General features: G+C 44.7%; 1 protein-coding gene across 1 annotated transcript; it reads right to left on the bottom strand.

The window, feature by feature from the left end:
• Positions 1-155: 155 nt before the first annotated feature.
• On the bottom strand, positions 156-27,856 carry Oas1 (2'-5'-oligoadenylate synthetase 1). The gene is given in 7 exon segments (XM_041648663.1): positions 156-329; positions 479-505; positions 1,983-2,136; positions 2,780-3,012; positions 4,546-4,730; positions 8,798-9,068; positions 27,839-27,856. Coding segments are annotated over 7 exon segments (1,062 nt in total).
• Positions 27,857-27,858: the final 2 nt, after the last annotated feature.

Raw genomic sequence — 27,858 nt, 5'->3', positions numbered from 1 at the left:
CAGGCATTGGACAGAACAGGTGCACAGACAGAAGTCAAACTTGAGTTCTTCCCTGCCCTTCTGAATCTCATGTTCCCCAGAGAACACTGTCAGAGGATAAGGTGGATGAAGCAGGCTATGAGAAAGGCTGTCTATGATGGGACAGGATGGAAGACTCAGCAGGCAGGGATCGGAAGCCTGGAGTCTGACCCCAGGTTGGACATTCCCTCCCTGGGGCCTTGGGCAGTATCCTGCCCTCTCTGGTCAAAGCCTGCACATCCCCTGACTCTGGAGCCTTCCGGGCAGATGCTGCTGTGCTCACAGGAGATGAATGTCCCGTTCTCGTTCACCTGGGGAAGAAGAAAGGCAGAGTACATCAGGCCTACACTGCAGTCTTTCCAGCCCTGAGGCAGGAGGATTGTGAGCTCCAGGCCAGCCTGGTCTACATAGCTAAAGCCCACATCAAAACAATCAAAAACAACAAAGAAAAATAGCTAACCTGTTGTTGTGGGACACGAACTTCCGTCTGTAACAGAAAACACATGATCATTTCATGAGCCCGCACTGCTACTTGGAAGCAGATGAAAATGAGCCCTGGGGGTGGGCACCATGCCTGGACACCTGGAGCCCCTCAGAAGAAGGGACAGTGCATCCCCATGTTGGGAAGATGGCCATCAGGACTTTTGGGGATGGACAGGGGTCTTAGCCAGTTGAAGGTGTACAAAGCCCTACCTGAGTTCCCCTCATTCCGTAACAGATCTGCCAAATAAGAGAAGGGACAAGCCACAGTCTACTGTGAGACAGTCCTAAAGACCACAGCAGGCACAGTTGTCTTCCTCCTGAGTCCCTTCTCCTTTCCTTCCTGACCACCTGAGGTTTGCTTCCCACATCCATGCACCCATGCTAAGCTCCATCCTGAGTCCACGCATGACCTCATCGCTTCCCTAGCATTAGATAGCTCCCTGTCCAGTGAGAGGAAATGTCCAAGTACAAGTCCCTCTGTGACTCTTTGGCTGAGACACGGCCCTGCTGAGTCCCATTGGCCACATGATGATGAGACAGGAAAGACGGGCTGCTTCAAGGACCTGAGCACTGGCTTCAAAGTTCACAAGAATCCCAGCCCCTCCTCTCCTTAGCTGAGCATTCCTGAGCCAATGGCTTCAGCTTTCTCACCCTAGTGGCCAAGGGTGTGTGTGTGTGTGTGTGTGTGTGTGTGTGTGTGTGTGTGTTTCTGTATGCATGTGCATTTGCATGTGTATATATGTTTGTGTATATATGTATTTGTGTGTGCACAATCAACAGAGAACACTATAGCCCTCAACTGCTGTCCACCTTGGCATTTGGATTGCCCTGGACTGGAATTCACTAAGGAGACTATGCTCCCTCACCAACCAGGGCAGGAATCTTGTTGTCCATGCATTGCAATGGCAAGTGCATTGTCTGGCTTATTCACACGATCCTGGGGATGATATTAAGCTCCTTACCCTTGCTTATGTGACAAGTGTTTATTGACTAAACCATATCCCCAGCCCTGAGCCTTCTTGTTCAACCAGAAAGACAAGGATGCTATTAAGTCCACCTTGTAGAGCCCTAGTGAGGATCCAGTGAGCTACTCTATGATACAGAACACAGGACGAGCGTGTGTGCAGATCCACTGAGGTACTCTATGATAAAGAACACAGGACAAGTGTGTGTGCAGATCCAGTGAGCTACTGTATGATAAAGACCACAGGACAGAGCATGTGTGAGGACCCAGTGTATAATAAAGAATATAGGAAGGAGCCTGAACACAAATCAGACAGTCAGAGGAGAGGCTGTCCTTCCATAGGAGGCCAAGTGACAGGAACTCTGCAGGGGTGATGTGTCAATTTCTGAGAATAACTGTAAAGCAATCAGTGTGGCAGGAAAACCTATAAGCCTGGGCATCTTTGTCTGAATATTCTTGAAATAGGTGGTGTGACCAGATCTGTGTGCAAGAGGACAAGACGATGATAAGTTTTCACCGGCACATCCCAGGGTTTCACTAGGGAACCATCCCAGTTTTTAAAGCATGGGTATTGTAGCCAGGCTGCAGCCTCTTCTGCCAGCTGCCGCCAGCCCTCTGAGTTGGAACCAGCCACGTTCCCTGTTGGGTCAGCCGGGTCCAGGATCACAGGCCTGCAGAGCAACATTCAGAGAGTGAGCTGACCAGCTGACCAGTGCCACAGATGACATTGCACAGGGACAGGGAGGAGCCCAGCAGAGCTCCGCTATTGACAGTTTGTCCTGAGTTCCTGTCCCAGAGCATAAGGCCTGGAGAGATCCCTGGACATGACTTGGAAGGGCTGTGTTCCAATCCTATACCCTTTAGTAGCTGTGTGTCCTGGGTCAGGTCCCTCAGCCTCTCTGGTCTGTGAAATGGAGAGAGTTGAACCAGCCCATCTCAAAGGATGAGGTGTGAGGGTAGAACGCAACACACGATCAAGGCTGTAACAAGTCTACTGCATTGTTTACTGTTCATTAGTCCAGCACTGTTCTGTGCCTCGCAGCCCTTACCATACTGTTACAGCTCAGTTCCGGCTCCATGCACTCTCCTCTCTACTGATTGGGTCTGGACAAGGTCAGAGCCTTGGTCTCCTCATCTGCAGACAGGAGAACCCACCCCTGCCTCCCAGGGCTACAGGTCCTCATGTCAATCAGGTAACAGCAGGACAGTGCCCAGCACAGTGGCAGAACAGGAGATGGAGCTCCCACCTCCCAATTTCCACTGCTATAGACTGGAGCCCCTGGTGAGGAACTGAGTCATGAGGGGACAGGCTACCTGATTCTTCTGAGCTGTCTGTGCATGTAATTGGAGATTTCTTTGTCTTGAAAGTCATAATACTTTGTCCAGTAGATTCGAAGTTGCCTGTACTTGGTGACCAGTTCCAAGACTGTCCGGAATCCCTGGGCTATGTTGAACTCAGTGACTCCACTCCCACGTTCCCAGGTGTAGACTGTGAGCAGCTGCAGGGCATACTGTGGGGGCGGCGGCTTCCTCGGCTTCTCCTTACACTGAGAAGAGGAAGGCAGTGAGGAGAACAGGGTTATCAGCCTGGGGCACACCTTTAATCCCAGCACTCAGGTGGCAGAGGCAGGTGGATCTCTGGGAGTTCAAGGCCAGCCTGGTCTACAAGAGCTAGTTTCCAGGACAGGCACCAAAGCTACAGAGAAACCCTGTCTCGAAAAAAAAAAAAACAAAAAAAAACCAGGGCTGTCAGCTGTGTGGGGACCACTTCTCACGGGGTCAGTTCAGCTGCCACCTGATGTCATCACAGGCTTACTGACACACAGTCATACCCGTCCTTGTAGATTCAGTCTATGTGCACTACCATGCTATAGCCAAGGGCTGTGTGGTTGACATGGAGACCGTGTGATGCACAGAGACTGAGCATTTACCGGCAGGCACAGGAGGAATCATGACACAGTGATTGATAGCCAGGGAGTGAGGGTAGGGGCGGGATAGTAATGGTGCTCACCATTGATGGTTTTATCACAGGGCTGAAATAACTGGGGAAAGGCTAGGGAGAGGGCCCAGTGGGTAAAGTGCCACCCTCTCCTTGCAAGGGTGAGGACCAGAGCTTAGATCCCAGAAAACACATGACTGTCAGGCTCGTGAGGAAACCCACTCCTTATCCCAGCCTAAGTGGATGGAAATGGGGGTCCCCAGGACTATATGACGATCCAGAAGTGCTAATTCAGCACACTGTGGGCTCAAGTGTGAGACCCTGTCTGGATATAAAAGGTGGAGAGTGACTGAGGACCTGGCATCGCTCTCTGGTCTCCACATGCTTATGTACACACATGCACACACATAGACAGGTGCTCCCAAGAGCAGGTATACATATACCACACCAGATCTATCTCACACACATATAAAAACTCCAGAAATATTGCAGGATGGGAATGTAAAGAAAGCATAGCTTGACACATCAGGAAAATCTAAGCCATAGTAGGTACCAGTGCATGTTTAAGAAGAAAGAAAGAAAGAAAGAAAGAAAGAAAGAAAGAAAAAGAAAGGAAAGAAGGAATGAAGAAAGAACCAGAAATCTGAAGATACAGTAGGGTGAGATGGTGTACACCTTTATCCCAGCAATGGGAGGAAGAGGTAGGCAGAACTGTGGGTTCAAGGCCAGCCTGGTCTGCATAGTGAGTTCCAGGACATCAATAGCTTCCTAGTGAGACCCTGTCTCTAAATAATGCAACAAAGAAAGAGAAATCCAGAGTTCACAATGACTCATGAACAGTGAATTAGATGCAGCTGAAGAGTGAGTTAGCTGAACGGAAACTGGACTAGAAGAAATCATTCCTAACAACATGGGAAGTCCTCCTTCCTCCCAGGTTCGTCCTCCCTCCCTCCCTCCCAGCCTCCCCCCTTCCCTCTCCTACAGCATCTCCTCCCTGACTTCCCCTTCACCTCTCAGCTCTCTTTCCCTTCCCACCACTCCTTCCCTCCCACCTTGCTCCTCATCTTTCTTCCTCTTCATCACCCCTTCCATTCTCTGCCCTGTAAGATGTGGCCCACAGTGGCTGGACCAGATGCCATACCAGTTGGTACCAGTGCTTGACCAGGCGGATGAGACTCTTCAGCTTGGGTGGACGATCCTTCAGGAAGTTTCTCTGGAGCTCGGTGAAGCAGGTGGAGAACTAGCCTTCCTTCCTCAGGGAGGTGCACTCACGGATGAGCCTTCTGTAGATTTGGGGGTCAGGTTTCCTGTCAGTGCTGACATGACCTGTAAATGAGGCCTTACTCAGCTAATTCTCCAGCCCTTCTCTGGCATTTCTGGGTCTATCTGTGGGGTGACAAGTTCACAGGTTATGGGGTTCAGTGAAGCGATCAGAGTTTTAGCAAGCATCACTCCCCATTCATCCATGTGTCATCCCTCACCTCAGGACTGCATGCATCATGCGGCCCTGCAAAGTTCCTGCCACCAAATGGTCCTGGAGACAGTGGTGGGAGGAAACAGCACACTGAGGTCATACACAAGAGAGCTGCACGGTCATTTAATAATGGCCAACCGTGCCCTGGTGTCCAGCATCTTCTGCACGGTGCATGTCATGTGTGTACACTCCTGCTTGTGTTGGAGTTTACTGTGGAGCACTTTGATATATTTTATATCATGGACCGGCTTACGGTGTCTCTGTCGTATTTTTGTCTGGTGTATATATCGTTTGTGTGTGTTTGGGAGAAAGTACACACTTATGTTAAGTGTTCATGGGAAGACATAAGGTGTCTCCCTTTGAGAAGACCAGCAGACCACAGAGATTCTCCTGTCTCTGGTCATGTAAGTCCTCGGTTAGAGGTCAATTGTGCTCCTTTCTGTTTAGGTGAGTGTTGAGTATTTGAACTCATGTCTTCATGCTTGTGTTTATCCACTGAGCTGTCTCACCAACAGCTGTGCGTTTTCACTGGATGACTTTCTGTCGTACCTAAATGAGTATCATGTGGTTTTGTTTGCCCAGGTCCTAAGAGGAGTAGGGTGTGTGTGTTGTTTCCTGAGCTTGTAGAGTGGTTAGGCAGCAGGCTAGGGAACACATATGGCTGTGTGACTGTGTGTGGGTGCAAGTGCACATCTGCGTAGACTAGACAGGCAGCAGGCTGTGTCTCAGGTATGTGCACATCTGCGTAGACTAGACAGGCAGCAGGCTGTGTCTCAGGCGTATGCGCATCTGAGTAGACTAGACAGGCAGCAGGCTGTGTCTCAGGTGTGTGCACATCTGTGTAGACTAGACAGGCAGCAGGCTGTGTCTCAGGCGTGTGCACATCTGGGTAGACTAGACAGGCAGCAGGCTGTGTCTCAGGTGTGTGAACATCTGAGTAGACTAGACAGGCAGCAGGCTGTGTCTCAGGTGTGTGCACATCTGAGTAGACTAGACAGGCAGCAGGCTGTGTCGTAGGCGTGTGCACATGTGTATAGACTAGACAGGCAGCAGGCTGTGTCTCAGGTGTGTGCACATCTGAGTAAACTAGACAGGCAGCAGGCTGTGTCTCAGGTGTGTGCACATGTGTGTAGACTAGACAGGCAGCAGGCTGTGTCTCAGGTGTGTGCACATGTGTGTAGACTAGACAGTCAGCAGGCTGTGTCTCAGGTGTGTGCACATCTGTGTAGACTAGACAGGCAGCAGGCTGTGTCTCAGGCGTGTGCACATCTGTGTAGACTAGACAGTCAGCAGGCTGTGTCTCAGGCGTGTGCACGTGTGTGGCCACGGTTGTGGCAGACCTTACCATCAGGCTTTGATGCTGGCACATGGCAAAATCACTCTGTGATACTGGGACATGCCTGTCACTCAGCGACCCAGGAGAGTTTCAGCTTCAAGGTCCACCACACAATGGGGCATTGACTAAGTCGTCTTGGGTAGAGTTGTGAGTGAGGTCCTTTCTGGGGCTGTCACTCACTGTCATTTCCAAGGCGGTCCTACTGTGGTGGCCCCACTTCCCTACTGGAAAGCTGCCTGGGGATGTCCATGACCAAGACAGCCTTCTGGAGAATCACCTCCCAGGTCTTTCTGGGTCACGCCCTCTGCACCCCTGCAGAGGCAGGTATCCAAGCCTCCTGCAGTTTTCCACTGCATGCTGCCCTGCTCGTACTCCCAGACGGGTCTCTCATTCTCTGCTGCCTAAGATTCTGTGCTGTTTCTTTTTATTTATTTATTTATTTATTTATTTATTTATTTTTTTTATTGAGAAAAGGAAAAAAAAACAAAAACAAATTTCCTCCTCCTCCCAGCCTCCCATTTCCCTCCCCCTCCTCCCACCCTTCTCCCCCTCCTTCCACCCTTCTCCCCCTCCCCCCACTCCTCTCCCCCTCCCTCTCCAGCCCAAAGAGCAGTCAGGGTTCCCTGCCCTGTGGTAAGTCCTAGGTCCTCCCCCCTCCGTCCATTTCTAGGAAGGTGAACATCCAAACTGGCTAGGCTCCCACAAAGCCAGCATATTACGTAGGTTCAAAACCCCGTGCCATTGTCCTTGGGTTCTCATCAGCCCTCATTGTTCGCCATGCTCAGAGAGTCCAGTTTTATCCCATGCTTTTTCAGTCACAGTCCAGCTGGCCTTGGTGAGCTCCCAATAGATCAGCTCCACTGTCTCAGTGGGTGGGTGCTTCCCTCGTGGTCCCGACTTCTTTGCTCATGTTCTCCCTCCTTCTGCTCCTCATTGGGACCTTGGGAGCTCAGTCCAGTGCTCCAGTGTGGGTCTCTGTCTCTGTCTCCATCCATCACCAGATGAAGGTTCTATGATGATATGCAAGATATTCGTCAGTATTGCTCTAGGATAGGGTCATTTCAGGTTCCCTATCCTCAGCTGCCCAAGGAACTAACTGGGGACCTCGGCTTGGGCATCTGGGAGCCACTCTAGGTTCAAGTCTCTTGCCAACCCTAAGGTGGCTCCCTTAACTAAGAATTGTGCTTCCGTGCTCCCCTATCCAACGTTCCTTTATCCCAATCCTCCTTTTTCCCCAAGTTCCCCCCATTCTCCCCTTCTCCCTTTTCTCTCCCCATCTCCCCGTACCCCCATCCCACCTCATCCATTGCTGGTGGGAATGCAATCTTGTGCAACCTCTTTGGAAATCGGTGTTTCGGTTTCTCAGGAAATTCGGGATCAACTTACCCCTGGACCCAGCAATACCACTCCTGGGAATATACCCAAGAGATGCCCTATCATATGACAAGAGCATTTGTTCAACTATGTTCATAGCAGCATTATTTGTAATAGCCAGAACCTGGAAACAACCTAGATGCCCTTCAATGGAAGAATGGATGAAGAAAGTGTGGAATATCTACACATTAGAGTACTATGCTGCGGTAAAAAACAATGACTTCTCAAATTTTGCATGCAAATGGATGGAAATAGAAAACACTATCCTGAGTGAGGTAACCCAGACCCAAAAAGATGAATATGGGATGTACTCACTCATAATTGGTTTCTAGCCATAAACAAAGGTCACGGAGTCTACAATTGGTGATCCCAAAGAAGCTAAGTAAGAAGGTGAACCCAAGGAAAAGCATATAGTTGTCCTCTTGGCTATGGGAAGTAGACAAAATTGCCGGGGAGATAATTGAGATCTGTGCTGTTTCTATGGCTCTCTTAAGTCAAGGGCAATGACCTTGTCTCTAAGTTAATAACAGCAGTTCACACAGTGGTCAACAGGGGGAGCTGTGTCCCCAAATGTAAAGCCTCAACCTTTCTCTAAGCTTCCCAAACCCCCACTGTGCTTTCATGGGTGTTCCTGATTGTCTTTGGGTAGAGTTGGACAATTTGTAATTTTGGGGAGCACACACACACACACACACACACACACACACACACACACACACACACACCAGCCAGTTCCAGATCAAGGTTTAACCTCTCTCAAAACAAGACAAACAAACCAGGCTTTCTCGCAGGGAGTGGAGGAAGCCTGAGCGAATATATCTGAGTATATTTGTTTACAGCCTGAGTCCTCTGGACACCAACTACACACCAGCCACCCGTCCCCCACCCTGTGCTGTACCTAGTAAACATGCCGAGGCTCCGGGTTGCCCGAGGTTGGGAGTGCAGCTCCATCAGAGCTCACACCCCACTGACCCCAGCTGCATACTGCCAGAGCCACCAAGGTGGGCCAGCAAATTCCAAGTCAGCCTCTCAACAAATTAGGCTCCCAAGTAACCGACATCCAAGATTGGCCTCTGGTCTTTACACACACCTGCAAACATGTGCATAGATCTGTACATGTGTGGACACACACACACACACACACACATACACACACACAGGAAAGATGAGAGAGAGGATGGAAGGGGGCGCTGAGGCTGACTGCCTTACCCAGGACATCATAGGCGGGCAGCACATCAAACTGCACCTCCTGTTGAAGTCGTGGGGAGCTCAGTGTGAAGCCAAGTGCCTGGGGGTTGAACCACCATGAACTCTGAACCTCAAACTTCAACTCTAATGCGTACAGCTGTTCCCGAATTTCCAGGATGAACTCTCCGTGTCAGTTTAACTGGTCCTCGAAGCTGGAAAAATTGTTAAGGAACACCACCAGGTCGGCATCTGACCTGCCCTTGAGAGCTGTGCCTTTTCCCGAGGAGCTGCCCTGAAAGACAACAATGAGAATGACAGGTGACAGGCAGAGCCGTGGCCAGCAGTCCAGGCCCTCAGCAGCCTAGGGGTCCACCACCCAGGGAAATGGTTGGAGAGCCGGCACATGCGCAGTGGAATACTAGTCAGTCCCGAACGTGAAATCAGGATCTATGTAGGAAAATAGATGGTTCTGGATGTCCTCATGGTACGAGAGATAAGCAGACTCAGAATGGCAGACATCAGTGTTTATCTCTGGAGTCTAGATTTTAATATGGCTCTGAGTGTGAGTGTGTGTGTGTGTGTGTGTGTGTGTGTGTGAGAGAGAGAGAGAGAGAGAGAGAGAGAGAGAGAGAGAGAGTCTTTGTCTTGCTCAATACTGTTCTCCCTTACTATTTTTCTCAAACCCTGTTTAATATATGTGTTTGTGTGTACAATTTAGATTTAACCCTATGTATGTACATGTAAGGTAGCGTATACTCTCTGTGTATATATGTAGCTATTGTCTAAGAAAATGCTCTAAACAATCCCAGTGAGCCCTGTTCATGATATCTCCTTCTAGACTAAGAAAAAAGTCTCAAGTACTTTAAATTAGCATGTACTTTTAGATAATGATAAAAATATATGGTTAGCTCTGCTATAGCATACTGCATATGTGATTCATATATTTAAAATATATTCTATATAATGATAAAAAATTTAAGATTAGCCCCTTTCTGCCTCCCTTCCCTCTTTGGGGCGCTGGGGCCGAATCCAAGGGCAACCTAGTGGGCAGGAGCTCCTTTGTTTCAATAGCCTGCCTGCAGCAAGCAAGGTAGGCGCTTTGTTTACGACTACCCAACCAGCACGGAGATCTGATCTCGGCACTAGGAGAGCCATCATTGGGGTGAGATTCGGACCCGCGGCAGCAGCCATGGTCAGGGAACTCAGACATTCCTCATTCTCCCTATACTTCCTGGGCTTCCTGCTGGGCCTATACTCCCAGCATACTGCCTCTCTCTTCCTATCCCACCCAGTTTGCATCCAGAATCCTCCCCCTTTCTGCTTCCTTTCCCTCTTTGAGGTGCTGGGGCTGAATCCCGAGGGCAACATAGCAGGCGGGAGCTCCTTTGATTCAATAGCCTGCCTGCAGCAAGCAAGGTAGGTGCTTTGTTTACGAGCTACCCAACCAGCACGGAGATCTGATCTTGGCACCAGGAGAGCCATCATTGGGCACGGAGATCTGATCTCGCCATCAGGAGAGACATCACTGGAGCACCAGGTGAGCCATCACTGGGGAGTGCGATCACTGGGAAGGAATATCAGTAGGAAAGGAGACCTGATCCTGTAAAAGAAGATCCATAGGGAAGCATTCAGAGGAAGAGATGGGCAGGCGCCAATGCAAGAATTCACCCAACAATCTGAAAAACAACATGAAACCACCAGAACCCAGCGACCTCACAACAGGAGGACATGAACACCTTAATTAAGAAGTAGAAAAAATTGACTTTATGAAAGTGATTGATGCTCTTAAACAGCATGTAAAAAAGGCCCTTATAGAAATGGATGAGAAGGATAACAGAAAGTTTGAAGAATAGAATAAATCAGTGAATGATACCCTAGGAAACCAAGGAAAAACAACCAAACAGATAATGGAAACAGTTCAAGACTTGAAAACTGAAATGGAGGCAAAGAAGAAAACACAAACAGAGGGCCGGCTGGACATGGAAAATCTAGGTAAATGAATAGAGACTACAGAAACAAGCATAACCAGCAGAATACAAGAGATAGAAGAAAGAATCTCAGATTTTGAAGATACTATAGAGAAAATAAATGCACTGATCAAAGAAAACAGCAAGTCCAACAAACTCTCATCACAAAACATTCAGGAAATATGGGACACAATAAAAAGACCAAACCTAAGAATAATAGGAGTAGAAGAAGGAGAAGAAGTGCAGCTCAATGGTCCAGAAAATATATTTAATAAAATTATAGAAGAGAACTTTCCCAACCTGAAGAAAGATGTACCTATGAAGGTTCAAGAAGCATACAGAACACCGAATAGACTGGACCAAAAAAAAAAACATCTCCTCGCCATATAATAATCAAAACACAAAACATACAGAATAAAGAAAGAATATTAAGAGCTGCAAAGGAAAAAGGTCAAGTTACTTATAAAGGTAAACCTATCAGACTTACACCTGATTTCTCTATGGAAACCATGAAAGCCAGAAGGGCCTGGATAGATGTACTTCAGAAAGTAAGAGAACATGGATGCAAGCCCAGACTACTATACCCATCCAAGCTTTCATTCACTATAAATGGAGAAAATAAAATTTTCCAGGATAAAAACAAATTTAAACAATGCGTAGCCACAAATCCAGCCTTATAGAAAGTAATAGAAGGAAAATCACTAACCAAGGAGTCCAACAATGACCACAATAACTCAGACATCTAGAGACCCTTCACCAGCGCAACTCAAAGAAGGGAAACACACCAACTCTACTACTAAAAAAGTGACCGGAATAAACAACCACTGGTCATTAATATCACTTAATGTCAATAGACTCAACTCACCTATAAAAAGGCACAGGCTGAGAGATTGGATAAGAAAACAGGATCCAGGAGAGGCGGAGCGGCGGCTCGGCCAGACGCACAGAGGCCGAGCAGCGGCGGCCAGGAGCAGCGGAGCAACACCGCATATAGGAAGAGGCTTCCGGGGACCGGCGCAGCAGCGGTGACAGGCGTGCAATAAGGAGAGCAGATCGCCCTACTACAATTGAATCAAAGAAGTAGGCCTTTGGTTGGCCAGGTCACTGGCACAAGGGGAGCCTGGTCCTGTCCTGAAGATCCTTCAGAGGGGTGAGAGGGTTCTTGGCCTGCAGCAGGAACCACGAAAGAGAATGAGGGCATTTTGTAAGCGGAGCCCTTGGCCAGCAGGGACACCTGATCCGGTTTTTAAAGGACCCATTGGATAGGATCAATAGGAGGAGATGGGCAGGCGCCAAGGCAAGAATTCACCCAATAATCTGAAAAACAACATGAAAACACCAGAACCCAATGATCTTACAACAGAAGTATTTGAACAACCTAACACAGAAGAAGTGGAAAAAATCGACTTTATGAAGACAATAGAGTCCCTTAAACAACATGTAAAAAATGCCCTTATAGAAATGGATGAGAAGTATAACAAAAAGTTTGAAGAAATGAGTAAATACGTACATGATACCCTGGGAAACCAAGAAAAAACGATCAAACAGGTAATGGAAACAGTTCAAGAATTGAAAACTGAAATGAAGGCAAAGAAGAAAATACAAACTGAGGACCAGCTGGATATGGAAAATCTAGGCCAACGAGCAGAGTCTGCAGAAACAAGCATAATCAATAGAATACAAGAGCTAGAAGAAAGAATCTCAGATGCTGAGGACACCATAAAGAAAATAAACGAACAGATCAAAGAAAACAGCAAAGCCAACAAATTCTCAACACAAAACATTCAGGAACTATGGGACACAATAAAAAAACCAAACCTAAGAATAATAGGAATAGAAGAAGGAGAAGAGTCACAGCTCAAAGACCCAGAAAATATTTTCAACAAAATTATGGAAGAAAACTTTCCCAACTTAAAGAAAGATATTCATTTAAATATTCAAGAAGCATACAGAACACCAAACAGACTGGATCAAAGAAAAACATCTCCTCGCCATATAATAATCAAAACACAAAATATACAGGTTAAAGAAAGAATATTAAGAGCTGCAAAAGAAAAAGGGCAAGTAACTTATAAAGGTAAACCGATCAGACATACACCTGACTTCTCTATGGAAACTATGAAAGCCAGAAGGTCCTGGATAGAGGTTCTGCAGAAGCTAAGAGACCATGGATGCAAACCCAAACTACTATACCCAGCCAAGCTATCGTTCATTATCAATGGAGAAAACAAGACATTCCAGGATAAGAACAAATTTAAACAATACGTAGCCACAAATCCAGCCCTACAGAAAGTAATAGAAGGAAAATCGCAACCCAAGGAATCCAACACTGCCAACACTGCCTACAATAACCCAGGCATCTAATGACCCTTCACGAGCACATCTCAAAGAAGGGAGACACAATCTCTACTACCAAAAGCAATAAGAATAACCGGAGTAAACAATCACTGGTCATTAATATCACTTAATATTAATGGGCTCAATTCACCTATAAAAAGGCACAGGCTAAAAGTTTGGATACGAAAACAGGATCCAACATTCTGCTGTTTGCAAGAAACACATCTCAACCACAAAGACAGGCACCTACTCAGAGTAAAGTGTTGGGAAAAGGTGTTTCAAGCAAATGGTCCTAAGAAAAAAGCAGGTGTGGCCATACTAATTTCTAACAAAACTGACTTCAAACTAAAATCAATCAGAAGAGACTGAGACGGTCACTTTATACTCATAACAGGAACAATTCATCAGGAGGACGTCTCAATCCTGAATATATACGCCCCCAATATAAAAACACCTACTTATGTAAAAGAAATATTACTAGAACTCAAGGCAGACATCAAACCACACACACTAGTAGTAGGAGACTTCAACACACCTCTCTCTCCAAGGGACAGGTCAATCAGACAGAAACCTAATAGAGAATTAAGAGAATTATTGGAGGTAATGAAGCAAATGGACTTAACAGACATCTATAGAACATTCCACCCAAATAGGAAAGAATATAACTTCTTCTCTGCAGCTCATGGAATCTTCTTGAAAATTGACCACATACTCGGTAACAAAGCAAACTTCCACAGTTACAAAAAAATATTCTTAACCACCTGTGTCTTATCAGATCACCATGGATTAAAGTTAGAATTCAACAACAATGCTACCCCCAGAAAGCCTACAAACTCATGGAAACTGAACAGTCAACTACTGAACCATACCTGGATTAAGGAAGAAATAAAGAAAGATATTAAAGTCTTCCTTGAATTCAATGAAAATAAAGAAAAAACCTACTCAAACTTATGGGACACTATGAAAGCAGTCCTAAAAGGAAAGTTCATAGCATTAAGTGCCCACTTAAGAAAACAGAAAAAGCACACATTGGAGACTTAACAGCCCACCCGAAAGCTCTAGAAAAAAAAGAAGCAGACTCACCTAGGAGGAGTAGAAGACTGGAAATAATCAAACTGAGGGCTGAAATCAACCAAATAGAAACACAGAAAACAATCCAAAGAATCAATGAAACAAAAAGCTGGTTCCTGGAGAATATCAATAAGATTGATAAACCCCTATCCAAACTAATCAAACGGCAGAGAGAGAATATGCAAATTAATAAGATCAGAAATGAAAATGGGGACATAACCACAGACACAGAGGAAATTCAGAGAATCATTAGATCTTACTACAAAAGCCTGTATGCCACAAAACTGGAAAATGTAAAAGAAATGGACATGTTTTTAGATAAATACCATATACCAAAGTAAAACCAGGACCAGGTGAACAATCTAAATAGACCTGTTAGTCCTGAAGAATTAGAAGCTGTTATCAAAAACCTCCCTACCAAAAAAAGCCCAGGACCAGATGGTTTCAATGCGGAATTCTACCAGATCTTCCAGGAAGACCTAATACCTATACTCCTTAATGTATTTCACAATATAGAAGCAGAAGAGGCATTGCCAAATTCCTTTTATGAAGCTACAGTTACTCTGATACCAAAACCACTCAAAGACTCAACCAAGAAAGAGAATTACAGGCCAATCTCACTCATGAACATCGACGCAAAAATCCTCAACAAAATACTGGCAAACCATATCCAAGAACACATTAGAAAAATTATCCATTATGATTTAGTAGGCTTCATCCCAGAGATGCAGGGCTGGCACAACATACGAAAATCTATCAATGTCATCCATCACATAAATAAACTGAAAGAAAAAAACCATATGATCATTTCATTAGATGCTGAAAAAGCATTTGACAAAACTCAACATCCCTTTATGATATAAGTATTGGAGAGATTAGGGATACAAGGGTCATACCTAAATATAAAAAAAAAGCTATATACAGCAAGCCGACAGCTAACATCAAATTAAATGGAGAGAAACTCAAAGCCATCCTACTAAAATCAGGAAAACAAGGATGTCCACTCTCTCCATACCTCTTAAATATAGTGCTAGAAGTTCTAGCAATAGCAATAAGACAACATAAGGGGATCAAGGGGATTCAAATTGGAAAGGAAGAAGTTAAACTTTCGTTATTTGCAGATGATAGGATAGTGTATATAAGCGACCCCAAAAACCCCACTAAAGAACTTTTACAGATGATCAACACCTTTAGTAATATGGCAGGATACAAGATCAACTCCAAAAAATCAGTTGCCCTCTTATACACAAATGATATGGAAGCAGAGAGGGAAATCAGAGAAGCTTCACCTTTCACGATAGCCACAAACAGCATAAAATATCCTAGGGTAATTCTATCCAAGGAAGTGAAAGATCTATTTGACAAAACTTTAAGGTATTGAAGAAAGAAATTGAAGAGGATACCAGAAAATGGAAAGACCACCCTTGCTCTTGGATTGGGAGGATCAACAGAGTAAAAATGGCAATTCTACCAAAGGCAATTTAGATATTCAATGCAATTCATATCAAGGTCCCATCAAAATTCTTCACAGATCTTAAGAAGACAATAATCAACTTTATATGGAAAAACAAAAAACCCTGGATAGCCAAAAAATTCTTACACAATAAAGGATCTTCTGGAGGCATTACTATCCCTGACTTCAAACTCTATTACAGAGCTACAGTATTGAAAACAGTGTGGTACTGTCATAAAAACAGAAAAGTCGACCAATGGAATCGTATAGAAGATCCAGATTTTATCCCACAAACCTATGAACACCTCATTTTCGATAAAGGAGCTAAAAGTATACAATGGAAGAAAGAAAGCTTCTTCAACAAATGGTGCTGGCACAACTGGTATATCAACCTGTAGAAGAATGAAAATAGACCCATATCTATCACCGTGCACAAACTCAAGTCCAAATGGATTAAAGACCTCAATATCAGCCCGAACACACTGAACCTGATAGAAGAGAAAGTGGGAAATACCCTACAACAGATGGGCACAGGAGATCGCTTCCTATGTATAACCCCAGAAGCACAGACATTAAGGGCAACATTGATAAATGGGACCTACTGAAACTGATAAACTTCTGTAAAGCAAAGGACACTGTCACTAAGACAAAAAGGCAACCCACTGACTGGGAGAAGATCTTCATTAACCGCGCAACAGACAAAGGTCTGATCTCCAAAATAAATAGAGAACTCAAGAAACTAGACTTTAAAATGCTAATTAACCCATTTAAAAATTGGGGCACTGAACTGAACAGAGAATTCTCAACAGAAGAAGTTCAAATGGCCAAAAGACACTTAAGGTCATGTTCAACCTCCTTAGCGATCAGGGAAATGCAAATCAAAACATTTTTGAGATATCATCTTACACCTATCAGAATGGCAAAACTAAAAAACACCATTGATAGCCTTTGCTGGAGAGGTTGTGGAGAAAGGGGTACCCACATCCATTGCTGGTGGGAATGCAAACTTGTGCAACCACTTTGGAAATCAGCGTGGTGGTTTCTCAGGAAATTCAGGATCAACCTACCCCTGGACCCAGCTATACCACCCTTGGGAATATACCCAAGAGATGCCCTATCATATGACAAAAGCATTTGTTCAACTATGTTCATAGCAGCATTATTTGTAATAGCCAGAACCTGGAAACAACCTAGATGTCCTTCAATGGAAGAATGGATGAAGAAAGTATGGAATATATACACATTAGAGTACTATGCTGCGGTAAAAAACAATGACTTCTCGAATTTTGCGTGCAAATGGATGGAAATAGAAAACACTATCCTGAGTGAGGTAAGCCAGACCAAAAAAGATGAACATGAGATGTACTCACTCATAATTTGTTTCTAGCCATAAATAAAGGTCATGGAGTCCATAATTGGTGATCCTAAAGAAGCTAAATAAGAAGGTGAACCCAAAGAAAAATATATAATTATCCTCCTGGCTATGGGAAGTAGACAAAATTGCCGGGCAAAAAACTTGGGATCTTGGGGGTGGACTGGGATGGGGGTAAGGGGAGAAGGGGAGAGAAAAGTGAGAAGGGGAGGATGGGGGGAACTTGGGGAAACAGGATGATTGGGATAAAGGAAGGTTGGATAGGGGAGCAGGGAAGCACAAATCTTAGTTAATAGAGCCACCTTAGGGTTGGCAAGAGACTTGAACCTAGAATGGAATGGCTCCCAGGAGCCCAAGGCTATGTCCCCTGTTAGTTCCTTGGACAGCTGAGGATAGGGAACCTGAAATCACCCTATCCTATAGCAATACTGATGAATATCTTGCATATCACCATAGAACTTTCATCTGGTGATGGATGGAGTTAGAGACTGAGACCCACACTGGAGCATCGGACTGAGCTTCCAACATCCTAATGAGGAGCAGAAAAAGGGAGAACATGAGCAAGGAAGCCAGGACCACAAGGGGTGCACCCACCCACTGAGACAGTGGGGTTGATCTATTGGGAGCTCACCAAGGCCAGCTGGACTGTGACTGAAAAAGCATGGGATAAAACCCAACTCTTTGAACATGGTGAACAATGAGGGCTGATGAGAAGCCAAGGACAATGGCATGGGATTTTGATCCTTCTTCATGTTCTGGCATTGTGGGAACCTAGCCAGTTTGGATGTTCACCTTCTTAGACATGGACGGAGGGAGAAGGACCTTGGACTTTCCACAGGGCAGGGAAACCCTGACTGCTCTTTGGACTGGAGAGGGAGGGGGAGAGGAGTTGGGGAAGCGAGAAAACGGTGGAAGGAGGGGGAGGGAAATGGGAGGCTGGGAGGAGGTGGAAACTTTTTTTCTTTTTCTCAATAAAAAATTTTAAAAGAAAGGATATTTATTTCATAAAATTCTTTAGGGAGAAACGTACATGTGTTTTACTGAAAAGAGAAGCAGTTGTTTGGGACATGGCAAAGCATTGTTAGAAGTGAGAGCAGTGCTCCTTTTCTCTGTACAAGCTTTACTTTAGAAGGTAATCACGTTGTTCTGAAAGTGTATTAATTTCATGAAAAGGTTTAGTGAAAAACACACATGTGTTTCTCTGAAAAGAGATGCAGTTCTGTGGGACATGTCACAACATTGTGAGAAGTGAGAACAGTGTTCCTTTTCTCTGTAAAAGCTTTACTTTGAGAGATAATCACGTTCTCTTGAAAGTGTATTAATTTCATGAAAAGCTTTATTGAGAATCAGACATGTCTTTCTCTGAAAAGAGACACAGTTCTGTGGGACATGTCAAAGCATTGTTAAAACTGAGATCAGTGTTCCTTTTCTCTGTACAAGCTTTACTTGTATCCCAGGGAGATACATGTGTCCCAATTAGGGTCCTCCTTGCTATGTAACTTTAATGAAGAAAAATAAAATTTCCACCTCCTCCCAGACTCCCATTTCCCTCCCTCTCCTCCCACTCCTCTCCCCCTCCCCCCACTCCTCTCCCCCTCCCTCTCCAGTCTGAAGATCAGTCAGGGTTCCCTGCCCTGTGGAAAGTCCAAAGTCATCCCCCCTCCATCCTGGCCTAGGAAGGTGAACATCCAAACTGGTTAGGCTCCCACAAAGCCAGAACATGAAGTAGGATCAAGACCCAGTGCCATTGTCCTTGGCTTTTCAGCAGCCCTCATTGTCCGCCATATTCAGAGAGTCCGGTTTTATCCCATGCTTTTTCAGTCACAGTACAGCTGGACTTGGTGGGCTCCCAATAGATCAACCCCACTGTCTTCGTGGGTGGGTGCACCCCTTGTGGTCCTGACTTCTTTGCTCATGTTCTCCCTCCTTCTGCTCCTCATTGGGACATTGGAAGCTCAGTCCGATGCTCCAGTGTGGCTCTCTGTCTCTATCTCCATCCATCGCCAGATGAAGGTTCTATGGTGATATGCAAGATATTCATCAGTATGGCTATAGGATAGGGCCATTTCAGGTTCCCTATCCTCAGTTGCCCCAGGAACTAACTGCAGACATCGCCCTGGGCACCTGGGAGCCCCTCTAGGTCCAAGTCTCTTGCCAACCCTAAGATGGCTCCCTTAATTAAGATATGTGCTTCCCTGCTCCCCTATCCAACCTTCCTTTATCCCAATCATCCCGTTCCCCCAAGTTCTCCCATCCTCCCCTTCTCACTTTTCTCTCCCAATCTCCCCTTACCCCCCTCCCAGTCCACCCCCAAGATCCCTATTTTTTGCCCGGAAATCTTGTCTACTCCCCATAACCAGGAGGAGAGCTATATGTTTTTCTTTGGGTTCACCTCCTTATTTAGCTTCTTTAGGATCACTAATTATTGACTCAATGGCCTTTATTTATGGCTAGAACCCAATTATGAGTGAGTACATCCCATGTTCATCTTTTTGGGTCTGGGTTACCTCACTCAGGATAGTGTTTTCTATTTCCATCCATTTGCTTGCAAAATTTGAGAAGTCATTGTTTTTTACCACTGAGTAGTACTCTAATGTGTATATATTCCACACTTTCTTCATCCATTCTTCCATTGAAGGACATCTAGGTTGTTTCCAGGTTCTGGCTATTACAAATAATGCTGCTATGAACATAGTTGAACAAATGCCCTTGTCATATGATCGGGTATCTCTTGGGTATATTCCCACGAGTGGTATTACTGGATCTTGGGGTAGGTTGATGGAGGTTGTGGAGGAAGGGGTACCCTCATCCATTGATGGTGGGAATGCAAACTTGTGCAACCACTTTGGAAAGCAGTGTGGTGGTTTCACTGTGTGGCACAAAGAGAAGGCCTAGTTCAGTCGCATGGAGGCTCCACAATTGTTGGTCTAGAGTTCATGGAACTCAGTGGAGAAGCTTGAACTCTCTTAGGGGCCCCTGACAGTGAGACCAGGATCTATCCCTGATGCATGAGCTAGATTCTTGGAGCCCATTCCATATGGTGGGATGTCATGCTGAGCATTAACGCAGCTGGGCGAATCTCGGTCCTGCCCCAACTTAGTGTGCTGAACTTCATTGACTCAGCATAGGAGCCCTCACCCATATGAAGTGAATGAGTAATGGGTGGGAGGGCAAGCGACGGGAGGGATGAGAAGAGTAGTGGAAATGTAAATTGAAAAAAATTATTTTTAAAAAATAACAGAAAGAAGAAAGGAATCAATATTTGACAAAATATTAAAATATCTAGAATAAAAGAAAGGAAAAAGTGACCTGCATCCAGACAAGGTGGCACAAGAATTTAATTCCAGCACTGGGGGAGGTAGAGACAGGTGGATCTCTGAGTTCAAGGCCAGCCTTGCCTCAGAACTAGCTGTTCCTGTGAAAAGAAATCTCATACAGGTGTGGCAGCTCTCACACTGTAACACAAGGGTGACACAGGACTATTGTCGACAGTTGGAGTCCATTTTGGGCAAAATAAAGAGTGCCAGTTAATCCTTGCTTCATGATGAAATCCTGTCTCAAAAAATTCAAACGTGAGATATATAGATGAAAATTAACAGTTCAGTATTTCTGGACTGCAACAATGGATGGATTATTTATTTATGTGTTTGTTTATGTTCTTCAAAGAACAGATTCTCAGCTGGGCAGTAGTGGCTCGTGTTTTTGATCTCAGCATTTGGGAGACAGAGGCATAAAAATCTCTGTGAGTTTGAAGCCAGTACATCTACAAGAGCTAGTTCCAGGACAGGTTCCAAATCTACAGAGAAACACTGTCTCAGAAAAAAAAAAAGAAAAGAACATAAAGAAAGGGCGGTGGTGGCGCATGCCTTTAATCCCAGCACTCAGGAGGCAGAGGCATACGGATCTCTGTGAGTTCGAGGCCAGCCTGGTCTACAAGAGCTAATTCCAGGACAGTAACCAAAAGCTACGGAGAAACCCTGTCTCAAAAAATCCAATATATATATATATATATATATATATATATATATATATATATGAAAGAAAGAAAGACAGAAAGAAAGAAAGAAAGAAAGAAAGAAAGAAAGAAAGATTGATCGATTCACTGTGTATCCTAGACTCTAGACTCTAGTCTAGGCTGGCCTTGAACTCCAACCTGCCTGCCTCTGCCACCTAAGGGTTGAGATTAAAGGTGTGTAGAACTTCTGGCTGTTTTCAATGAATAAGTTAATCATAGTTATAGTCTAAGTTTTTCCCTGTGTTTAGATCTGATCCAACATCAACAAAATCCCAGATGGAGTAAGATTAGACTCGGTTTTAGAATCAGAATATGGAATTAGTCTGGGAGGGTGTGACTACAAAGGGGCGGGTTCAGTGGAAAGGGTTATAAAGAGTCAGAGCAGCCAGAGAAACCCACAGAGTCTCTGAAACCTGGAGACACAAGTTGCCCTGCCTGGATTTGGAGGCCCATCACCAGTATCCAACTCAGGTAAGTCCTCCAGCTCCACCATCTATGCAGCCCAGTTTAGCCTTGTCTGTGCTTCAAATACTGTGTGTGTTCTTTTAGTTTGCAGGGAATTCTGTTTCTTTTGCTTTTGGAGGTTGTTTTAATTGATATTTATTGAGCTCTACATCTTTCTCTGTTCCCCTCCCTGCCTCTTCCCTCCTCCCTTTAATTCTCCCACAAGGACCCCATGCTCCCAATTTACTCAGGAGATCTTGTCTTTTTCTACTTTCTACTTCCCATGTAGATTAGATCTATGTAAGACTCTCTTGGTGTCCTCATTGTTGTCAAGGTTCTCTGGGTTTGTGGTTTGAAGGCTGGCTTTCTTTGCTTTATGCTTCTTAAAAACCACCTATGAGTGAGTACATGTGATAATTGTCTTTCTGTTTCTGGGTTACCTCACTCAAAATAATGTTTTCTAGCTCCATCCATTTGCCTGCAAAATTCAAGCTGTCGCTATTTTTATTTATTTATTTAATTTTTTGCTGTGTAGTACTCCATTGTGTAAATGTACCACATTTTCCTTATCCATTCTTCGATCGAGGAGCATTTAGGTTTTTTCCAGGTTCTGGCTATGATAAACAAAGCTGCTATGAACAGAGTTGAGCACATGTCCTTGTGGCATGATGGAGCATTCTTTGACTATATATCCCAAAATGGTATTATTTGGTCTTGAGGAAGGTTGTTTCCTAATTTCCTGAGAAATCACCACACTGACATCCAAAGGGGTTGTACCAGCTTGCGTTCCTGCCAGCAATGCAGAAATGTTCTTTGTTTTCCCCCAAAACCTCTCCAGCATAAGTTGCCATTGGTGTTTTTGATCTTGGCCACTCTTTCAGGTGTAAGATAGTATATCAGAGTTTTGATTTGCATCTCTTTATCGACTAAGGGTGTTGAACATTTCCTTAAGTGTCTTTCAGCCATTTTAGATTCCTCTGAAAGTTGTCTGTTTAGGTATGTACTCTATTTTTTTTATTGGATTATGTGTTCTTTGGGTGACCATGTTCTTGAGTTCTTTGTATATTTTGGAGATCAGACTTGTCTGTGTGGTTAGTGAAGATCTTTTCCCATTCTGTAGGCTGTTGTTTCGTCATGTTGACCTTTGTCTTGTTCCTGCTTTGCAGAAGTATTCAGTTTCAGGAGGTCCTGTTTGTGTTGCTGGGATTATATTTATTTAGGAAGTGGTCTCCTGTACCAATGCTTCCAAATGTACTTGCCACTTTCTCTTTTCTCTTTTTCTTTTTGGTCTTTTCGAGACAGGGTTTCTCTGGCTTCTGGAGGCTGTCGTGGAACTAGCTCTTGTAGACCAGACTAGCCTCAAACTCACAGATCTGCCTGCCTCTGCCTCCCAAGTACTTGGATTAAAGGCGTGTGCCACCACAGCCCGGCTATAGAAAGGCGTGCGGGATTAAAGGCATGTGCCACTTTGGCCCCACAAGCCATGCCTTAAATCCCAGCACAAGGGAGTCAGAGGGAGGCTGATCTCTGAGTTTGAGGTCAGCATAGTCAACACAGTGAGTTCCATTCCAGCAGGTGTTGGCATGCTATTTGAGCCCAGCATGGAACAGACGGAGGTGGAGGCTAACCTGGTCTCCAGAGGGATCTCCAGGAGAGCCAGGGTTCACAGTGAGTTCCACAATGGCAGGGTTACTACCTTGTATCTAAATAGAAAATGAAACAAGTAATTTGCATCTGCTGATTGATGCAGGGACTCCTCATCCTGGAGCCTATACTGTCCTCAAACTTGAGAAAAGCAGCCTGCTTCCATTTATTCAGTGTCCAAATGAAAAGGCTGAGCTATCTGCTGACATTTAATTAGAAATCCTGCCCCTTTCAGTCTTCCTAGTTTCAGAAGAACTCAGGAAGTTGTTCTGGTGCTCTAGAAGTATTAACAGTTTTGGTATTTATTGTTCTAGTGAGTTTCCTTCCTCTAGAATGTGAATTTTCCTTCCCATCTCTAGTCTTCTCTGTTGTGGCATTTTAGTTGTATTTTTTGTTTTTTTGGTTTTTTTGAGACAGGGTTTCTCTGGCTTTGGAGCCTGTTCTGGAACTAGCTCTAGTAGACCAGGCTGGCCTTGAACTCACAGATCCGCCTGCTTCTGCCTCCCAAGTGCTTGGATTAAAGGCGTGTGCCACCACAGACCAGCTTCGATTGTATTTTAATAAATAAAGCTTGCCTCTGGAGAGTAAAATTGCCACATTGTTCAGTCTTACAGCCAAGCAGTGGTAACACAGCCCTTTAATCCCAGTAGCATCACTGGTTGCCGTAGAAACCAGCAGTGCATGACTTTAATCCCAGCCCTAGAGAGGATTATAAAATGGAAGGAGACAGCTCTCACAGTCTCATTCTGAGATTCCTGGAGGAAAGATCACCATTTTCAGTTTGAGCTTTAGGTAAGAGACAGAGACTGGCTGCATTGCTATTCAGATCTTCAGGTTGAACTCCAATTTCTCTGAGTTTTTACTAATCCTGCTTCATTAAGCACCCAATTGTTTTGTATGCCAGTTTATGAAAAAGTTGGTTACCTGAGTCTTTTTGGCCACCCTCCCATGGAGACTTGGGACTGGAATTCTAGCTCCAGGAATTTGAGCCCAAACCTACCCACCTGTTTTTGTTTTTTTTTAAAGGAGCTTCCTGACTAAGCTTTAGCAGCAATAAACTCTCAGAGGTTTTCTCTGTATTTTTGGCTGTCCACAAATTCAGTGACACACTGGATTCGAACTCACAGAGATCTGCCTGTCTATGTCTCCCTAGTGCTGGAATTTAAGGCTTGTGCTACTATGCCTGGTTTCCTCCCAGCTCCTTTGAGATTCTCTTTCACCTACACTTAAATGGTGTTAATGAGCAGTACACGGGCTTCTTGGTAGTGGCTAGGACCTTAACGCCAGACTTGTAACAAAAACATGGCTACTGCTAGTGTCACCGTGAAGCTAGACTATTATTAGGAAGGCAAGGAATGAAGCAGAACCAGCTGCCAAAGCCGCAGCTCTAATCCTAGCCATGCTGTTTAGCAGATTAGAGACTCTGTGGTCAGAACAAGATAGAGATGCAGGAAGGCAGATTCAGGTGGGGGGAAAAGGCTATAAATGGTTTACAATGGGTTCAAAAATATATGTAGGCTTGTGAGAGGAAAAGGATGAAGCCCTTAAAACAAAAGAGATGGGTGTGGCACACGCCTTTAATCCTAGCACTTGGGAAACAGAGGTAGGGAGAACTGAGTTCAAAACTAGCCTGGTCTAGAGTTAGATTCAGGACAGCCAAAGAAACACAGAAAACCTATCTCAAAAAGCCAAAATCAGCGCCAAAAGACATTTGAGTAGATAGAAGTCTGCTGGATTAGTCCAACCTAGATATTTCAAAAAGGCTGTGAGTTCAAAATTTTTAATTCAAAGGATATTTTACTTTGGAGAAGTTTTGCTTTTGGTTCCACATGAAGTGAGAGGCTGTGGGTCCATTCAGTGTTTAAAAAAAAATAAGGATTCTTCAAGAGAGACCCCCTGAAATATCTCATAGGGACAGATGGCCTAGATGATTCAACATTTTAGAGCACCTCTGTTGCTGTTTCCTCTGTTTTCCACCTCCACAGTAGTTTCAAGACTGCTTCTGAGATGATCCAGCCTCACCGAATAATCCAGTCAGGACTTGACCATAATCCTAAATCTTCTTTGTGTCCCCCATAAGATTATCAGTTCCTCCAATCAGCAGGAAGCGCCCTAGAAAACTATGCCCCCATTTCCCAAATATGGATTATGGATGGTCTGTCTTTGTTTAGTGTGTTGGTTACAAGTTATGGATAATGGTCAGGAAAACAACTAAACAAAGGAAATTAGATTCAATGTTTTTGTGAGACGAGGTTTCTGTACATAGCTTTGTAGGCTGTCCTGGCAGTAGCTCTGTAGACCAAGCTGGCCCTGATCTGAGAGAGCTGCCTGCCTCTGCCTCCTGAATGTTGGATTAAAGGTACGTGCCACCCCACCAACCTCCCATTGACAATGCTGATCTTTTTGTCAATTTAAGATAGGTATTTTTCTTTGGTGTGGGGGATATAGAGTTTATTAGTAGTTGATGTAAGGAAGGAAAAAGGCGAAGGGAGAGAGAGGAAAGGAGAGAGAGGCAGCAACCAATTTTCTGAAGTGAGACAGGGAGAGAGAGAGAGAGAGAGAGAGAGAGAGAGAGAGAGAGAGACAGAGAGAGAGAGAGAGAGAGAGAGAGAGAGAGAGAGAGAGAGCTAAACTACATATTCTTGAGCATGCCTTAAATCCCAGCAGTAGGGAAGCAGAGGAAGGCTGGTACTTAGTTGTGAGTTTGAGATCAGCCTAGGCTTCAGAGTGAGTTCCAATCCAGGAGGTGTGGGAATGCTATTTTATCCCAGCATGTAGCAGACACAGGGAGGTGGATTTCTGAGTTGGAGGCCACCCTGGTCTACAGAGATTTCCAGGACAACCAGGGTTCACAGTGAGTTCCAAACAGCCAGGGTTAATATCTTGTTTTGAAATTGAAAATGAAAAAAAAAGTTTTTGCATCTGTCGATTATAGGAGCCTATAGTGTTCTCGAATTTGCAGAAAGCAGCCTGCTTCCATTCAGTGTCCAGCTGACATTTAATTAGAAATCCTACCCCCTTCAGTCTTACTAGTTTCAGAAGAACTCAGGAAGCCATTCTGGTTCTCTAGAAGTAAACAGTTGTGGCAGTGTTCTAGTGAGTTACCTTCCTCCAGAATGTGAATAATCATTTCCATCTCTAGTCCTCTCCTTTTTAGTTTTATTTTTCTTTTTTGCCTGTTGTCCCCCTCTTTCTTTGGAGAGACTGCACACCACAGAGAGGTGAATCGTGGCTTTAGCTCCCTATGTGTGCAGAAGGACTTCCTAAGTTTACAATCATTAATGGTCTCTTTCTTTTTTTTTTCTTCCGTTTATTTATTTATTAAAGATTTCTGTCTCTTCCCCGCCACCTCCTCCCATTTCCCTTCCCCTCCCCCAATCAAGTTCCCCTCCTTTGTCATCCCATAGAGCTATCAGGGTTCCCTGCCCTGTGGGAAGTCCAAGGACCACCCACCTCCATCCAGGTCTAGTAAGGTGAGCATCCAAACTGCCTAGGCTCCCACAAAGCCAGTACGTGCAGTAGGATCAAAAACCCACTGCCATTGTTCTTGAGTTCCCAGTAGTCTTCATTGTCCGCTATGTTCAGCGAGTCCGGTTTTATCCCAGGTTTTTTCAGACCCAGGCCAGCTGGCCTTGGTGAGTTCCCGATAGAACATCCCCATTGTTTCAGTGTGTGGGTGCACCCCTCGCAGTCCTGAGTTCCATGCTCGTACTCTCTCTCCTTCTCCTGATTTGGACCTTGAGATTTCTGTCTGGTGCTCTAAATTGGGTCTCTGTCTCTGTCTCCTTTCATCGCCTGATGAAGGTTAATATTCAGGAGGATGCCTATATGTTTTTCTTTGGGTTCTCCTTATTTAGCTTCTCTAGGATCACTAATTATAGGCTCAATGTCCTGTGTTTATGGCTAGAAACCAAATATGAGTGAGTACATCCCATGCTCCTCTTTTTGGGTATGGCTTACCTCACTCAGGATAGTGTTTTCTATTTCCGTCCATTTGTATGCAAAATTCAAGAAGTTCTTGCTTTTTATTGCTGCGTAGTACTCTAATATGTATACATTTCATACTTTCTTCATCCATTCTTCCATTGAAGGGCATCTAGGTTGTTTCCAGGTTCTGGCTATTACAAATAATGCTGCTATGAACACAGTAGAGCATATACTTTTGTTGTATGATAAGGCCTCTCTTGGGTATATTCCCAAGAGTGGTATTGCTGGGTCCAGGGGTAGGTTGATCCTGAATTTCCTGAGAAACTGCCACACTGCTTTCCAAAGTGGTTGCACAAGTTTGCATTCCCACCAGCAATGGATGAGGGTACCCCTTTCTCCACAACCTCTCCAGCAAAGGCTATCATTGGTGTTTTTGATTTTAGCCATTCTGACAGGTGTAAGACGGTATCTTAAAGTTGTCTTGATTTGCATTTCCCTGATTGCTAAGGAAATTGAGCATGACCTTAAGTGTCTTTTGGCCATTTGAACTTCTTCTGTTGAGAATTCTCTGTTCAGCTCAGTGCCCCATTTTATAATTGGGTTGATTAGATTTTTACGGTCTAGTTCTTGAGTTCTTTATATATTTTGGAGATCAGACCTTTGTCAGTTGCGGGGTTGGTGAAGATCTTCTCCCAGTCAGTGGGTTGCCTTTTTGTCTTAGTGACAGTGTCCTTTGCTTTACAGAAGCTTCTCAGTCTCGGGAGGTCCCATTTATTCAATGAGGCCCTTAATGTCTGTGCTGCTGGGGTTATATAATGGTCTCTTTCTTTGCCTGCTTCCCCAGGGTCATTA

The sequence above is a fragment of the Microtus oregoni genome, unplaced genomic scaffold (genome assembly GCF_018167655.1).
Source record: "Microtus oregoni isolate MIOR12 unplaced genomic scaffold, Mior012 000003F_ref0000135, whole genome shotgun sequence".
NCBI lineage: Eukaryota > Metazoa > Chordata > Mammalia > Rodentia > Cricetidae > Microtus > Microtus oregoni.
Note: the sequence above shows the minus strand (reverse complement) of the source record. Positions and strands in the feature narration are given on the sequence as shown.